Genomic DNA, 17,208 nt, shown 5'->3' with positions numbered 1-17,208 from the left:
GGTAGCAATGTGTAAGCAAACCTTGCAGCTTTCACAGGTGAGGAGCCCATAATGGTATCCAGACACTTTATCTCCACACACGGGACAGAGCTCCTCAAGATCTTCATCGTAAGAGTAATTCACCATTTTAAACTGAGACACTGAAACAAAAGAAACGTAGATACACAGCTAATTAATTCACTCGGTCAGTTTTAATCCTGCAGTGAAAAGCATTTTGGTAATTGGTGGGCAAATATCACAGGTAAAATAGATACATATTTTTTATCCGGGTGTACTGAAGAACTATTTTTATACAATGAAAGTAAAAGATCTTTTGGACTCAAATAGTCTGCGCTTCCTATTTTTTAACTTAAGAAGAATTCCAACTTCTTTTGCTATGAATTTTAAACCCACCACTGTTGAAAACAGATCTCATAACTGCAAGGCAGCAAATCAGAAGAGAAACATGAATGGCAGAAAGTAACAATTTAGAACTTCTTTTCAACCTCCTAAAGTTAAGATCCAAAAAACCGTCCCCTTTTGCCTAGGAGAGAAACAAGCACACACATTCTCCCACTCTTGAACTAAGTTTGCTGCAAGTCCACCTCGCTCAGCGGGAGAGCAACACCGATTTGCAAACACTTGACGGAAAACCTGAAGCCCCAGAACGCTGCTTCTCAGGAGCAGCCCCACTTGAACAACAGCCTGCTTGCTCCCTACGTTCAAAACTGGTCGGTTAATTGAAACGTTCAGCTCCATATCGACGGGACTCCTGTTCTGGATACTTTCATCTCCTCACATTTGAAAATCCCCTGTAAAAATAGAGAGGAAGAGAGGAAGGACGCCGGGAAGAGAGAGAGAGAAAAAGGAAAAGATACACACGAGGGTTTGGTTTCGTCGCAAAGTATTAAAGTCCTGTGATAAACTTCACATGTTTCCGATAATCAGTGCAAAATATAAACACCTCGAGATCGCTCTGTTAAAGTTAAACAGAAATCAGGCCGTGGCTCCGCGCGGCTCACTGCGGGGATCGAGTAACTGCCTTCCGCCGGACGCAGCCCTGCGAAGGCGCCTTTGCAGCTAAAAGATGGATAAACTATGCACAGGAAGGACAGCGGCCAGGAGACCCCAGATAATACCTGATCTAATCCCTGAGACTCACACGGGGTCAGGTCTCGGAGGGCGGTCGCAACGAGTACCTGCGGTAAGGGGCAGGTCCGCGCAGCCCGGCCACCAACCCTCCCGGGCACCTTCCTGTGAAACCCCGGGGTGCACTACTCGCCTCTCGCCCCTTGCTCGGCTACGCACAGGCGGCTACACACAAGCGCACTAACGCAGAGTAGAGTTTAAGTTAATCAGTGGCATTTGCAGGGGGCGGGGCGGGGGGGGATGGGGAAACGGTGGCCGGACAGAAGTTTCCTCTGATTTGTTTACCAAAAAGGAAAGAGAGAAATAGCCCCCACAGCATCCCCAAAGTTCCCGCCACTCCATCACCATAATGTGGCCTCTCCACCAATGACTCGTTCTTTTTCTTTATCCTTCTTAAAATAAAGTTTTTTTTTTTTCTTTATGGATTCTGCAGGCCTCCGGAAAGGGCCGTGGGGAGGTGAGGTCACTTGCACCACTCCGAGGCTGAGGACGGAGAACCGACCGATAGAGTTTGACACACCTCTTCTCGAGGCTTAAATCCGGTCTGGGGCTTAAACCCCAGTGAGTTAGCCAGAGTTTGGGGATAGGGGGTGGGGTCCTGGTGAAAGATGTTCCGGTAGAGGCAGGCTCTTGGGCTTGGTAAAAAAGAAGGAAAAGAGATGCTGAGCGCAGTCCTCCAACGGTGCCAACCTTAGAAGTCCGCGCTTGGGTTTTGGGAAGCTGAGGGTTTGGGGGAACTGAGGGTTCGAGAAGTTCGTTTATAGCCCCATCTCTCCCCAAACTAGTACTATTGTTTGTGGAGTGTTTCAGGGACGGGAAACACTGTACTTTGTTTTTACTCTCCCAACAAGTCAAGTCTAAACTTCGCACCTAAGAGGCACAGCGAGGCAAACGTTTGCAGGAGGATTCGGTGCCCACCTCGGGGATAATCCCAAAAGGACCGGGGCTGGGGGTGGGGACCCTCTTGGACAAAGACAGTCCGTGTAGGTAGAGTTGCCGCTGTGCAAGACCCGGACATCTTTCAGTTTCCCAGGTGCTGTACCCAAGTAGGCGTTTGAAGAACGGAATCCGTTAGGGCAAAGAAGTGCCTGTCTTAAAGAAGTAAAGAGGACGGTGGGGCCTCGTAAAGCTAGGGCCGCAGAGAGGCACGCGGATAAATTCCCCCTAAAGTTGAACGCGCTGTGCTGTCCCGAAACCCGAAGGCGGGTCCCCTTTCTGATCGGACTAGGGTGACTAGGGCGCATCCCCGGCTGAGACCAGAACAAGCACGGTAATGGAGTCTCTGTCCCCAGGGACTCCCCTCGAGGTGTAGGCCGCGTGGCCTAGGGGAAGTCGTCCCCTGGCCGTTACCAGGCTGTTTTCGAACCCGGAGCTGAGCGAGTGGCCGGTGGCTTCTCCTGAGCCCTGGGCACAACGGAGGGCTAACTTTCTGCTTTGGGGCAGTAGGTCGTGTCAAGAACGTCCCTCCCGAACAGTAGAAGGAAAATATTACAGTGGCATTTCCCTCCCATTTCCCCCGCCCCCTGGACCCTTATTCTTGCCTCCCCTACTTCTCGATCCATCGTTTCTCTGAGCGTCTTTTCCCGAGTCTCAGAAACGCACGCGCCAGAACGAGCAGCAGAAACTTTCCTTTCGGACCCAAGATCACACTGGCCTCAGGGGCGCCCATAAGGGTAGTCCCTCTACGCAGCTAGAGGCGGACGGTTCCGAGATCCGGCTCCCGGGTCCCCCACGTCCCCACTTCGCGGGAATCCCAGGTGCGGGCGAGAATCCCTCTTTGGGCCAACTGGGTTCCTCCAGCAGCCAACTCTCAAGTTAAGTCTCAGGGGCCGTCGCCCCCAGGGGACTTACACAGCCCTTCCTGGAGGCTTGGAGAGACCCCAGGATCACGGAGGAGTAAGCGACCCCACGGGCGTAAAGCACTTCTTGCCGCCACCCCCTTTCCCCCAGCCCAGCGGGGCGACGTCAGGGCCCTCGGGGCCGAGCTGCAGGCGTGCCGCCTATCCCGCACCGCGACGTGCACCAACCCCAAACTCTGCTCGGACTCAGCTCTCAACACCTCCCCGGCCCTTTCAAGTTCGCTCAAGGGGATGGCAGGAAGCGTTCCGGGATCACAGGCCCGCCTGCCCGCACATCCTGCGCGCTGGAAGGGGCGAGGATGGAAGAGCACCGGTGACTTTTCCTAGCATTGTTCCCTCCCCGGCCCAGGGCAAAATGCGATAAACTTCTGAAGGGCTCATACAGAGTCGCTGTTCTGGAATGCNGAAAAAAAAAAAAAAAAAAAAAACAGCCAGCAGAGTTTGCTTTTTTTGTTGTCAGCAATCAAGAGGTGGGAATACAAATAGGACTTCCATACTCCCAGCTCTCGGATTAAGTAGAGGCATTAAGCTAAACAGCTGCCCCCCTCCCTCGGCAATACCCGTGCAGAGGATAGGGTTGGGGTAACTTTGGATCTCCAGTTCTGCCTGCAGTTCTGAAGTTGTCCAAATTACAGCCGGCTCCCAGTGTCCGCATGGGCTTTTGAGGGTGCCCACATGCATTCTGACGCCGCTAAGACAAGCTTTTCCGGAGTCATCTTCTCTTTCTGTAGTTGACTTTGCTAGGCAGGGTGTTTTTCCTCCACACAGGAGCACTGATTAAAGTTCCCACCGATTCAATGACTGAGAACCTGCTCCGGTTTCTAGTGATGCACTCCATTTCTTAGAATGATCTTATTATTAAGTTATCTTTAACCTGAAACTGCCCCCCCTCGGGTTGCCATAGAGCTCGAAGCCTCTCTTTTCTTAATTAGAAGCGGCCAATTAAGCATTGCTTGGAAAACCTCCGCCCCGCATTGTTCAAGAGCCATAAACTTTTATGCCTGTCCCTGGGGTGGGGGCCTGCCGCCCGAGCGCTGCCCCGACGGCCCAGCGGCCGCGAGAGTCCAGGCCCGCAGCTCCAATGCCCGCGCGGCGTGGGCAGCTGAAGCCCGCAGGGCGAGCCCCGGGGTGGCGTGGCCGCGGGAGCCCGAGCGCCGCGCAGCGCCTCCTTACCTTGCATGTTTTCCGGCATCTGCCCCTGTTCCCCATGCGATCGAGCCAGTCCCAGAGCTTCCGTCTCCACTTTGGGCAGCATGACAAGGCGGCCGCGGGCGGGGATAGGGGGTCCGTGTCCGTCCGGAAGCCCAGCACCTGGACACGGGCAGCACAGATTCAACTCCGGCGGAAAAAAGGGAGGGGCGACTGGGGTGCTGGCTCACCCACCCGCTCGCAGGAGCGTGCCTCCGCCTCCTCCCGGGGCCGCCGGTCAGGACCCCTGAGCCCCGTCCAGTCTCGCAACTCCGGAGCCGCCCCCCAAGCCGCTGGGAGGAGATGGCGGGCTACGAGATGCGGTGAAGACTGCGTCCCGGTGCCTCGGTCTGGCTCGGCGAGGGCGGAGGCGGCGGCGGCGGTGGCGAGGGCGCAGCTGCCCGGGGCGCGGATCCGTGTGCGGCCGAGCTCCGGGCGGGCAGCGGAGGCGGGCCGCGGAGCTGCTGCTGCCGCCGCTGCGGTGCCGCTGCCGCTGCTCCCGGACGGCTTGGACGATTTCTACCCCTCCCTCCACGCGCCCTCTGGCTCAGGATCGCCAGGGGTCTCTCTCTCTCGCCTCACTTCTCTCTCTCCTCTCCGCCCCTTCCCCTGTCTCTGCTTCCCTCTCGCTCACTATCACAAGTGTGGAGTTGTGAAGTTCCAACCTCCCTCTCCTGCCTCTCGTTTACTCCTCCCGCGTGTCCGAGGGCAGTCCTTCCAGCTCCGAGGGAGACGGTGCTGGCAAGGTAAAGGGGAAGATGAGGAGGAGAGGGGAGGTAAGTAAGACGGGGGTAAGGGGAAGGCTGGGATGAGGGGTGCTGACAGTGAATGGGGACGCGGGTTCCGGACTCGGTCGGACACCAGCCGCCAGCCAATGAGGATGAGGCGCATGCTCCAGTCCCCTCGCCTGCCCCAACCTCACCACCCCGCCTTAACCCCCTCCCACGCCACCCTGACCTGGGGCGGGGGATGTGAATGCTGCCGGGTCTTCCAGCTAGTGAGAGGCGACCTCTGTCTGAGCGCCGCGGCGGAGGACGGGAGACTAGGGCGGCGATTTATTTCTGCATGCTGGGGGGAAGCCAGAGGCATGCGGGAGTTTGTGGGTGTGCGTGCGTGTCTCCGCGCGTGTGTCGGGTCAGGGGCTGGAGAGGGGAGTTAAACACCCATTTAAACAACCTAAAGGAGAAAAGAGATTTTGAATTCAGTTGACCCCTCTTCTCCAAAGAGCTGGCCTGCTCTCAAGGGGTCTCCCTGTTACATTACCCCCTCGGCATTCAGTCCGAAAAGGCCCCACCGTGGGCCCCGGGAGTCCTGGAGAGGCCGAGCGTCCCGGCCCACGGAGCAGACAGCCATATCGCCGCAAGTTCACTCACTCGCCGGGAATCTGAGAAAAAGCTATCCCTGTTTCCCCACTCTACCAGTTCCTTCACTCAATTATAAACACCCCACCCCCTCCAGCCCAAGATTATACTGGCGGCAGACTTCCTAAATTTTAGAGAACTGCGTTTCCAAGTAGAATGCAAAGACCGGACTAGGCTTTCCTTTTTCATTCTGGTGTCTCTGGTGGGACAATCCACATGAGGCCCAGAGGCCCAGCACTTTAATAAAGTTTTAAAGAACCATCTGTTATGTAAGCTCTTCGGCCACCAGCCCAGCTACATCTTCAAAGTTTTCAGATCTCATCCCAACAAGATGAAAAACATTTTTTCCAGCCTCATGACTGCATATGAAATGCCTCATATTCAGTGTCTGCTGTGAGACCGGGTAATTATCAGAGTCCACCCACAAGGGTGAATTTGAATCTCAAAAGATCTGAATTTATTCTATTTGAATGGCATGGAGATCACACATTCAAACTGCCCAGTCCAGTATTTGATGAATTGAAAAACACTGCAATCAACACCATGATTAATCTACACTTTTACATGAAACAGGATGTTCATCACCCACCCATGTCTGCAATTCAGAGGCTGCTGGCTCTCTAAATTGTTCTTTTTGTCATTCTGTTCTTCAATATACATTCAGAATCTAAGTTATTTAAATCTCAGTTTTGTAGCATCATCAAATTTCATAAATATGTTTAAACTTGGGCAGAGGGAGGCTGTCCATTAGTTTGGAAAGAGCAGTGGGCTGTGGTTGCCAAAATTAGTGACCCTTAAGATGCCCAGATTTCTGTGATAGTATCAAGTAACACTGTCAATCCATTTTCAATATTACTAGTTGTTTTAAATACCATTGTGAATTAAGTGTGTGTGTGTGTATATATATATATATATATATATATATATATTTCAGAAAAGGAAAGGAATTAAATCTCAAGGCTCAAATTAGTTCTTGTAGTGCTTTGTGGATTTAGATGAACTTTGAAAATCAGTTTATTACAAAGTCTTAATTTAGGAGTGTCCTTCCACTACAAAGGGCTTGTGGGGACACATATGCAGCACCTTCACAAATATCAGGCTGGCAGCTACGGAGAACCCCAGACTCTTGGTCCTCAGAGGGAGCTCCCAGCTCTCAGAGCCAGAGAGAAGGTCCTCTGGTTGGTAGAGCTGAAGGAAGAAGTTAGGGGAGTTAAAAGAAGTAGAAAGAGGGTCTGACAGGATCATATATTTGTAGCATGGTGAAATCTTTGCCTGGACTTGAGGCAGAGCCTCACCTAGCCAAGGCAAACTTTGTGATCACATTCATAACCCAGCTTCAGCCCCAGAAGGGGCTTGTTTAGACCATATTAGCATCTTTTCAGTCCAAGCCAGTCAGCTTTCACCTCACATACCCCAAACCAGAAGTGATGGTTGACAGAGGGCCAGCTGACATTCATTTATCTCCTCCCCAAATCAGAGGAGGTTGGGGGGAGATGGGGGCTAAAGACAAGGTTTCAAAAAGTCACCCTTAAAAAAAAAATCCGCGGTTGTATCACTGAGGAAAGGTCCAAGGCATTTCGCCTTGCCTTGAGGCTCTTTTCCAGGCTGACCGCAGTGAACGCAAGGGGCACCACAAATGTAGGAGGTCTCAAGGACAGAGAAAACTTCGGTGCTCCAGGCCTCCTGCTCCAGGGAGAGAAGAGTGCCCCAGGATCAACCCTATCCCAGATCCCCTCGGGGACTTCAAAACCGCCGCCTGCAGTGGACATGGTGGGAAATCTTCCACTGGAATTGGTTCTGCTCAGCGACCGGAAGGCACACTCACCTTTTCCCGGTTGTCAGCTCAAGGAGTTTAGGGGAGCAGTGGAGTCCCCAACCCTGGGGCAGTCGCAGAGGGAGGGGAGGCGGCACCAAGGCTTCCGACACTACATTCATTCCCACCCTGCAAGTGCATCCATTCCCCACCCTCTGAGTCTCCTCAATACGAAATGTTCTCGTCCCTTGACCCTTCAATTCTGCTGGGCCAGGACCCACTTGCCCTGTGACCTGGGATCCTCCTGGGCGTCTCCCAGAACACCCTCTCCGAAGGAGAGTTGGGGGAGGAGGAGCCTGAGCCGCCCACGGTGCCTTGGCTCGGTTCCCTGAGGATGGTTCTAGGGTGCAGAGGCATCTGTGGGAAGGAGAGCCAAGAGGACCCGGGAAGAGGGAGGCAGCTGAGATGGGAGTGGGGGAACAAGGCCTGTGTGGTCTAAACGTTGATGCCAGTTGTAGTCTGGACTGACCGACAGACACACAAAGCCGCTTGGAATAATAAAGCCCCCACAGGCGAGCAGATGCAACCCATTCTCCGCCAGGGACATCTTAACCTACTGCCATTCTGCCTTTTAGTGGATGCACACTTAGGAATCTACCCCGTCTGCAGGAAACTTAGCTGGTGGCAGAGACTACAGACCAGAAGTCGGGAGGCAGGGGGAGGCTGTTCCAGCTTTAGCTACCATGCGCATTCTCAATTTCTTCCTTGCATTCCTCTGCCAACTTCTGGCAAACTTCTCTCCCCTTTCCCCTCACTTCCCCCACGCCTCCACTTTCCTTCCGACGAGACTGGTCTCCAGGGCTCGTCCTTCCCGGTTCTGACTTTGTCTTAAAGCATTGATTGACGGTTGCAATTATAAAGGATGATGGCTAGGGGAGGCTCCCGCAGCCTTGATGAGCCCGAGGAGCGCAGTCCTGGCATATTTTATCCAGGCTCAGCGTTACGGGGCCATGCGCCCCATTCACCCGGCGGGCTGCAGCTGAGGAGGTCTCGCACTCCCCACCAGCGAGGATGTAACTGCCTCGCTCTCCTCCCCCGCCTCCACTTCTCCGCTGTTCCACGCCGCATTTCAGACCGCGCGCCGGGAACAGCCTGCCCTTGACCTGACCTGAGAATTCTTGGCCAGCCCCGCGCGCTAAACGCATGCAGGCTGCAAAGGGAGTGAAAAATGTGAAGATTTTTAGGACTGGTTCAAGTTTCCTGGGCTCGGAAAACACAGGTTCCCAAGTAGAAGACCCACCTCTCCCGCGCGCCTGGGTGGGAGAAGCCTTGCATGACCCACCCAACCCCGCACGAAACTTGCAAATCTACATTCTTGGAAACAATTTCTAACGTCTCCTCCATTTCTACTTTTTGGTGTTTTTAAGAAACCAAAATCATTACTTTTCTCGTAGCACGTGTCTAGTTTCCAGCCTCAGAAGAAACCTAGATTTTTTTTTTTCCGGGAAGTCTCCACCAAGTGGCAGGGATAGCCCGAGGAGAAAGTGAAGCAAGTTTATCAGAAACAGAAAATTCAGGCTCTGCCTAATTTCTCAGCCCCTCCCACTCAAAAAGCCCATCAGAAGCGTCTTTTGCCTTTCTCTGAAAATTAAGTTTAGCAAGAATTCCAGAGTTCCGCTCCTGAGCTCTGAGGGCTGGCCTATCCGCCCCCGCTTCCAGGCTCCCCCAGCCGGCGTCCAGAGCACTTTAAGATGAGAGGGGTTAAATTTCAGTAGACATACAAATTACCAAGGAGCACCGTATTGGCCGAAGCTTTGAAAAAATAAACTTGAATAGGTGAGAAGTCGTGCCTCGTTCAAAAAAAAAAAAAATCCCTTTCTGGTACATGTGTAAATAACTAAAGACATCATCTACCACAGCTAGTAGAGCAGAAGGAAAAATTGCTCTCAATTCAGACATTCTACCCCTGGAAAGACTTGTAAGTCAGGGGTAACCGCCAAGTGGGGATTGATTCACAATCACTATGAGACTAACATAATATATCACGGCCCCGTCTTTACCGAGGAGGAAAATACAAGGTGAAGTAATAATCCAGGTAATCCAGCCTCCTCCAGCCCCTCCCCCAACCAACCTCCCACCCTTGCCCTAAAGGAAAGGTGAGGTTTTCCGAGAGTTTGGCCTGGATTATCGGAATCTGCATCTCTGTAAAAAGGCTTCTCGGTAGAACTTTTTGGCTTCATTTTCTTTGGAGACTGTTGCCCCAACCCAGGGGTCCAGGCGCGTCCCGCTTTGGTATAGCCGGTGCCCTTCTCCAAGTGGGCGGAGAGATCCGGTCTTGAGAAAGGAGCTGGCTGGGGAAATAATCTTGGGTAGGTGGTCCAATCTAATCTATCTCTTCCTCTGTAATTGAAATGGAGATGTGAGTCAGCTCCAACTCAAAACAGTGAGACTCCAGTCTCGGAACCACCCCTGCCCATCCTCGGGACAAACCAGAACAGTGAGTGGCGTTCTCGAGGACGATCCTAGCGCCAGCAGGCCACCAAGCGCTTAGTGAAACCAGCTGAGCCCTTGCGTTGCAATTCCACTCTCCATATCCCCTCCCCCCTCCTCAACCCGGACTAGGAACGAAAACCCTAGCACCATACTTTTCAGGGCTACCATTCAAGTGAGTCCGGCCAGAGTGGAAGTGTCCTGAGGGAAGAAGGGAATCCGCGCCGCCTCGCTTGGGAATTCCTCCGTTCTTGGTGCGCAGGGATGGGTGGTCGGGAGACTCTTGCCTTAGGAAGGCCCCCGCCCTAGGGGTTTCTGTTCTTAAGATCATAGAGTGCCGGGCCGCGTAGAGCTGTGTTTGTCAACCAACTTGGGCCCCTTTGGGACAGAAAAGAAAGGGAGGGGGAGCTGGAAAGGCGGGACTTTGCGGTGATATCTTCACCCTTCGGCTTGCGGTTCGAAAATATGGAAAGTGTTAGGGTCTGGGAGGTTACGCAGTTCGCTAGTTTGGCAGCGTGTCGGCTCCTCCTCCCAACCAAAGACAACTTTCAGGATTCAGAGTGGTGGCCAGCCAGCGCAAAGGCGTGGGGCAAATTCTTCCGCTTTCGCCCCAGGGTTTCTTGTTTGGAGGTGCTTCGGAGACGTGGTGGCGTGTTCCGACCGATTTTTCAATCCAATATAGACCGCTGGTGGAACAGGTGGAGCTTGGTGGGGCTGAGGCTGCGGACGTCCAGATCATGTAGGAATGAGCGTTTACTGTGAAAAATGTTAGCGCTGGGCGTGGGATGAGCATCCCACTAGAAACAAACCGGGGTCTGTCAAAAGTGCTTTTACAAAAGGGTGCGTGTGCTTAAACCATCTCTTTCTCTATCTCCTCCCCTTATGAGACAACAGATGTTTGTTCCTCAGGGTAAAAAGGGTCCTTTTCTCTCTTAACTCAGTCACTCAGGGACGCCTGGGTGGCTCAGTCGGCTAAGCGTCTGCCTTTGGCTGGGGTCCTGATCCCAGGGTCCTGAGATGGAGCCCCACGTTGAGCTCCCTACTCAGTGGGGAGCCTGCTTCTTCCTCTCCCTCTGCCTGCTGCTCCCCCTGCTTGCGCTCTCTCTGTCAAATAAAGATCTTAAAAAAAAAAAAAACTCAGTCACTCATTTTGAGTGATTTCTCTGTTCTGCTCATACCCACCAACTCTACACCAAATAGATGCTCTGAATTTTCTCTCAATTCCCTTGTCTGTCAGTAGTCCCGCAAGCTGCCAGCCTACACCCCATAACTGCAAGAGAAACTCCCTCCAAACTCCAGAGATCCTTTCAAGGAAACCGGAGCAGAAGACCCAAAGTGCTTTCCTACCTGCTTTGCTCTGCCCCCAAGGCTCCCAGATGCTGCCCCCACCGGGCCCCCCACACCTCTCCCCATCCCACTCTGCTGAATTCCCCTGGGATCTAAATCTGATTTCCACTGTAGAACGAAAAGGAAGATAAAGAGCCATTTACAAATGTCTTCTTCATCCCAAAATGCCTTTCGGAAGAATGTCTGAGTAGATCAACATCGGTTTTAATCATCATTCCTTTCTATCAACAAAGGCAAATAATCACTACTTTTAAGAAAGATCATGGATTTCCGAATCAACTCCATGGGTTCTGATTACAGTTCACTCTCTTGACAAGGTGAGTGATCTTGGGAAAATCACTTGACCTTTCTGATTCGATTTTGTCATCAGTAAAATAAGGTTAACAAAGTAAACTTTATAGTTGTATGAGAGTACCAGTAAATCAACATATGCTGTTAATAAATATCAGTTCTCCTTTGTATTTATCTCTTTTCCCCTAACTTCACCCACACTCGGCTTTCTGTAAGGAAAGTAACTAGGAAGGGAATCACTAACCATTCTAGAACCATGAAAATAAGATCCTTCCAGTGGGAGGCACTTGCTAACTTGACTATCTTGCAGTGCTTGACACAGTCCTCAGGGACTTAATTACACCCCCGATAAAACTGCTCACCAAACTGCTATGTTCATCTGTATGCAGATTATTTGGAGTTTAAAAGTTAAGTGTGTCTTTTCTTACTTATTACACAAAATACACATATCATAGCTTCCCAAAAGACTAAAAAAGAGGCAGTCTTTAATTTGGTCAAGTTCAGTCCACATGGTTCTTCCCAGGCTTAACCTCTCAAGTTCACACTGGTTATATTTCAACTCTTCCCCAGGTCCTCCACAGACCTCAAGGCCCCCAGACTCCTAAAGTTCCTCGAAGCCAACTGGATTTCCTGGAGAAATTTTTGTTCCAATAAGGTGAAGAGTGAGGAAGTGCAACCCAAAGAAATAGCTTTATCCTGAGGTAGGTTCTAGTCTTGGGGAGCAAGATGTCTGACTCTTGCCCTTCATAAAACATCCCCCAGTGCTTGGGCGAAGCCGGGCCTCCAGGTGGGAGTCTGTCCCAGAGCCCTTCTCTAGCTCATCTCAAGTTCAAGGCTGAACCTAAGATAGCCCTAGATATTGTGTCTGGGTGGAGGCATGAAGTAAAGGGAAAAAAGCACTACCAAGCCTCTGTTGTCCCTTCCTCCATAAATCTCTCTTGGTTTATTAAAAAGAGGTGTTAAAGAAATCCTTTAGTTCCAGTCAGAACTTGTAGATCAAGGCCAGTAAAGGGATATGGGAAGCACTCTTCTGGAGTTGGGCTGAGGCAGGGAAGAAGAGGCACCAGACTTCAGCTTCCTGGAGGGAACTGGCCACCTAAGCCCAGCAGTCAAGAATCAGAACATGGATCTGGGTGACTGACATTCTAAACAGCACTACAAATAAAGCTGGCCAGAGTTTAGGGTGACATAATGGGCTATCTCATTTTCCACTGCATGATGTCTACTTTCAGAGATTCTTATGGGCACAGAGCTTACTGGAGGTGACTGCTGGAATAAAATCAGACTCCAAGAGTGCTAAGGGGACTAGATAACAAACTATATACAGTGTCTCAAGAATGTTTGCATTGTGTATTATGTACCCCTAACTATGCAGACATAACTTCCTGTGGGTAATAGACAATGATATATCGAATGTGTATAATGTTTTCCATAAATGCATTTAATTTGAAGAAGCACATAAATATCATAGAAATCAAAGCAATAATATTGAGGACATTGCAGAAGAATCAATGAATACTTGTTATAGGACATGCTTCCCACCATACACATTTGGCTTTTTTGTTGATAATGGACAAATACTGTATTCTTTCTTTTTCTATTTCTCTTTCTCTATTACATTACTACTATATAGCATCAGTGAAATTGCCCCATTTGGGAGAAAGGAAAAAAAAAAAACCTAAGCCAGAAACCAAGAATTTGGACAGTGTCCCAGAGCTAGTTAACTTTAAGGGAACAATCTGGTTATAACCCCAAGTCTGCTGCTCTTACACCACACTCTGATTATCTTGCAGGTAGGCAGAAGGAGCAATGTTATCTTATTTCCACTTTTCTACATGAGTACAGACATTTATATACAATTTTCATGTAACCACCAGTGTGCACAGAAGGAAAATGTCATGCCCACCTAGGACCCATAGAGACAGCTTTTGAAATAAACAAAGGCACATTTCTTAGTACAACACAACTGAATTAATGTAAAGTTGGAAACCCTGACAGATCTCTACATGCCTTGGCCTCAGTTTTGTGAACCACTCCCCATCACTATCCTAACTTGCCATTTGCCCCCTCAAAGCCACCCCAGGACCTGACACTCTCTACTCCACCCGTGGGTTCCTCTCAAGGGGCCTGCCCTGGGCAGTCAGAATCCAATCCAAGAGGAAACTCACCTTCAGGGTTGGGGTCAGCCCTAGCTGTTCAGACTGAGGGCTCACAATGTCCCCTTTTCCTCTGTCAGCCCTTTGGGTGACTTGTCTAGCCAAGAAATCCCCAGGAATGCCCGTCCGCGCTCCCTGGAGGCTACCCCATGAATAGATGAAATTCTCAGTGCCAGCAGCCGCCTTTGCGTGCCTAAGACGTTGCAAACAGGGACATCTCACAGCCACATGGGAATACCAGGGAATGGAAGAGGGAGAGTGAGAGGACTGGGAAAGGGCGGGAGGCCGAACGAGATCCGGAAAGAGGTTTCTTTTACCGGAAAGTTGACTGGAATTTTGTCATCCCGGGATCTGACGCCCGGAAGTGCCTGGAGAGGTTTAGGGTGTTGGGGTAGACTCGCCGAGCACCTCCTTCCGTACTTTTTTTTTTTGAGTCTCAGTCTTTAGCAGTCCTCCCGGGGCTAGGCAGACGTTCCTCAGGTTCTGGCTTTCTGCAACCTGGCTGATCCCAGACTTGAGGGTGTTAGATCTCTCTTTACGCTCAGGATGGACCCGCCTCGGTTCTACAGCATAGCCCGCGCCTTGTGAGTCCCAGGGCGGTGGGTAAAACGTAGCAGAGAGAAATGCAAAGGTGTCTCCTCCTACCGCCTTACCCTCTTTAATTCATCCCAGGGGTCTGAGGGACGCGGTGGCGCGGGCGTCCGCGCGTGAGTTCTCAGGACCCCACGCCCTCTTAATTCGCAGCATCCCAGTCCCCGCTGCGCGCGACCCGAGGTGAGGCGGGAGCGCGGGCCGCACCGCGCGCGCGCGCGCCGCCCCTGTTCCCGGCTGAGCGCGCTCCCACCGCAAGCCCCCCGCGCCGAGCCCAGGGGACGCCCGGCCGGTCGCTGCCTGGAAGGACTCCCTAGCGCGCCGCTGCGGTTTTGCCAGGCGAAAAAAGATTAGAAATCGTTTGTGTTTCTCTTTCACCTCCTTGCTTGTGCTTATATTTTCTTTTTATCTGCAGAGCAATTGATTCTCTGTTGCACTCTGATTGCCTTCCTCCTGTTTTCCTAAGTACAGATTTTGGTGGCGGGGGGAGGGGGGTGGTAACCATTTCCTCAATTGATATACCATAGGGTGTATTGTCCCAATAAAAAAGCAATCACGGCACTTGGTGGAGTCAGCTGGTTATCAAGGGAGAAAAAGGAAAAGCCCAAGCCTTGATTCTCCTTCTTGTTACAGCAGAGCTGGAACTCAGAGCTCATGACAGGCCTCTGAGAATTCGCAGGGAAATTCCAGTTCGAAAGCCTAAGAAAGTGCTCCAAGAAAAGGCACAGGTCCTTCAAAAACTAAGGGAAAGGAGAAAGGGCATGACTGCCAACAGGCTAATAATTAGAGACCACTGGAAATCACTTCCTTTTAGTCCTTTACTTTTAGGACTAATTGCATGTATTCTTGCTGTAACACTAACATTTTTTGTTCTTTTTAGAAGTGAAAATTAGCTTTATTTACTCCTGTTAATAAAAACAAGCCATGCGCATTTTTTTGGAAAACAGTAACCCTTAAATTGTAATCCTTAACTAATGATGAGGTGTGTGTGTATATATACATATATTTATTAAAAACATATATTAAAAATATATGTGTTTTTTGCATGGCTTTTATTCATCAGAGAAACAAAAGATTCTGTATAGTATCTGCAATGAACGAAACACCATACTGTGGTGTGGCTTAAAACTTTACCAATATTTGAAAGCTATTTGTCAAGTTTGATCAATGATGACTCCATCTGGTTAACTTGTTTCTAATTATTCAAATTTTAGCTTATTATCTCTGATTAGAATTATCAGAAAATATTAGTGATGAAATACATATATTATACATTTTTTATTGTTTTAGACTAATGGATGGGCATCCAAAAACAGTGGATATAATGAATAATATTGAAATATTCATTTGGTTTTTTTTTAACTTCAAGAAAGATAAATGTGTGGTACAAACATGGGCTTATGTGGTTTTAATAGTCAATAGGAGAAGCAATGACTTAAAATACTAAAGACATCAATGAGATTAAATTACATGAATTAATGTAGTAGCAGAATAATAAATGGATGATAAATAGAGCAACTCCTACTTACCAATAGGTGTAAGTCCGTGCTTTAGAGAATCTTGTAAATTTCCGGTATCCGAATTAGAAGACATGCTTAGTAAAATTATAGGAGGTCCTTTGGTTTAAAGCAGAAATCATTGAGCATAAGAAAAAGTACAGCTTGTCAAATTTTGTAGCCCTTGGGAGGACACATCAGACTACAGTAACCCTTAGTGAAAGTTAAGAAAATAGAAAAAAAAAAATCCAAGAATTCAGAAAGTTACAAGTAAGTCTTTCCCTGGACTCTGTACTTTTTCCAGCATTAGTGGCCTGCTGTAAACCATGTATCCAGTTACATGATGGTTTCTAATCAGAAGAATGGAAACTTTTCATAGGCTTAGACGGGTCACATGACTCTATGCAAGTTGATAAGAGGACTCTGTTATAAAGTGACAGCAAAAGAGATAAGAACTCCTGGCAGATAATGGCAAAGAAATGATTAACTCAGAAGTGGAGAGGTGCTATGCAGCGCAGAGAGTGGAAAGTTGTAAAACTGAGGGGTCAGAAGATCATACTTGATGGATAAAACTCCAAACCAACTTAAATCTACTAACTAAACTTAGGCTTGTGACATACCCCCTTGATGTCATCACCTCTTTGCATAGAGGAGGACAGACGTAGCTCTTCTGACCTCTGTAAACATATTTTAGATGATAACATTAGCACACATTAATTCTTTAAGTGATGACTAGAGATATGATTGACACTTTAAAATACTACAGGTAGCATTTCCAAACTTATTATGGTCATTTATTTATTCATGTGTTGTCAACCAACTTTTTAATCACGCCTATTCATTAGCTGTGAAGTTAATCTTAGCTTGTTTGTTCATTAGTCAATTGATTAAAAGCACACCCTATCTCTTTACCCCCAATAAAGTAAAACTTATACTTTGAGGTTAGTGCTGGCAAAATGATTAAGGCATAATACATTTTCCATAAATTTAAGTTATTATTCTTTGCTTGAATCCATGGGGAAAATCCGGATCACTCTTTGCCATGAAAGAACTATTACTAAAATGACCAACAGTAGTTTTAGGTTCTTGTTAAATAACCCTGTTGCTCTTCAAAGTAATAAACTACGGATTCTTATAATAATGCATATCTTTTCCCATGTTGTAAAAGAGTTAGTTGTTGTTTGTTTTGATTTCTTTAATGGAGCAAACTTCTCTCCCTCCTGAGATTCTATTTAGAAAACTCGAAATGTTTATGTACAGCCTTTTTCCCATCAAAATTATATTTTCTTGGATTAGATTTCACTGCATATAATAGAAAAGTCAGGAAAACAGTGGTTTAAATAAAACTTTTATTTTTCTCTTAGAAGTTCAGATGTAGACAATCCAGGGATGGTACAATAGCTCTACAAAGTTGTTCAGAATCTGGTTCCTTCCATTTTACTATCCTTTATCTCTTGTCCTCATGTTTCAGAACGGCTGCTAGAATTCCAGCCATCATTCCGTAAGGGGAAGCAGTATGGAGGAAGGGCAGAGAACACATACTTCTTT

General features: G+C 49.0%; 1 protein-coding gene across 8 annotated transcripts in view; it reads right to left on the bottom strand.

Moving 5' to 3' along the window:
* NR5A2 (nuclear receptor subfamily 5 group A member 2) overlaps nucleotides 1–15,978 on the bottom strand; it is a 134,211-nt gene extending 118,233 nt beyond the window's left edge. Inside the window, exons 1-3 of one of the 8 annotated variants that reach the window (XR_004627328.1) lie at nucleotides 15,694–15,978; nucleotides 4,161–4,298; nucleotides 22–140 (exon numbers count right to left, since the gene is read on the bottom strand). Coding sequence is in view for 7 of the 8 variants with exons in the window: in XM_002914613.4 (XP_002914659.1) it covers nucleotides 22–140; nucleotides 4,161–4,298; nucleotides 15,694–15,757 (321 nt within the window). In the remaining variant the exon portion in view is untranslated. Of the gene's footprint in view, nucleotides 1–21; nucleotides 141–699; nucleotides 816–861; nucleotides 884–1,118; nucleotides 3,372–4,160; nucleotides 4,299–5,132; nucleotides 5,600–15,693 lie in introns of those variants that run through there. The other 7 variants (XM_002914613.4, XM_034666991.1, XM_019794525.2 and 4 more) reach the window with 7 other exon arrangements.
* Nucleotides 15,979–17,208: the final 1,230 nt, after the last annotated feature.

Source organism: Ailuropoda melanoleuca, chromosome 8, assembly GCF_002007445.2.
Source record: "Ailuropoda melanoleuca isolate Jingjing chromosome 8, ASM200744v2, whole genome shotgun sequence".
Classification (NCBI taxonomy): domain Eukaryota; kingdom Metazoa; phylum Chordata; class Mammalia; order Carnivora; family Ursidae; genus Ailuropoda; species Ailuropoda melanoleuca.
This window is presented reverse-complemented; position numbering and strand designations above follow the sequence as displayed.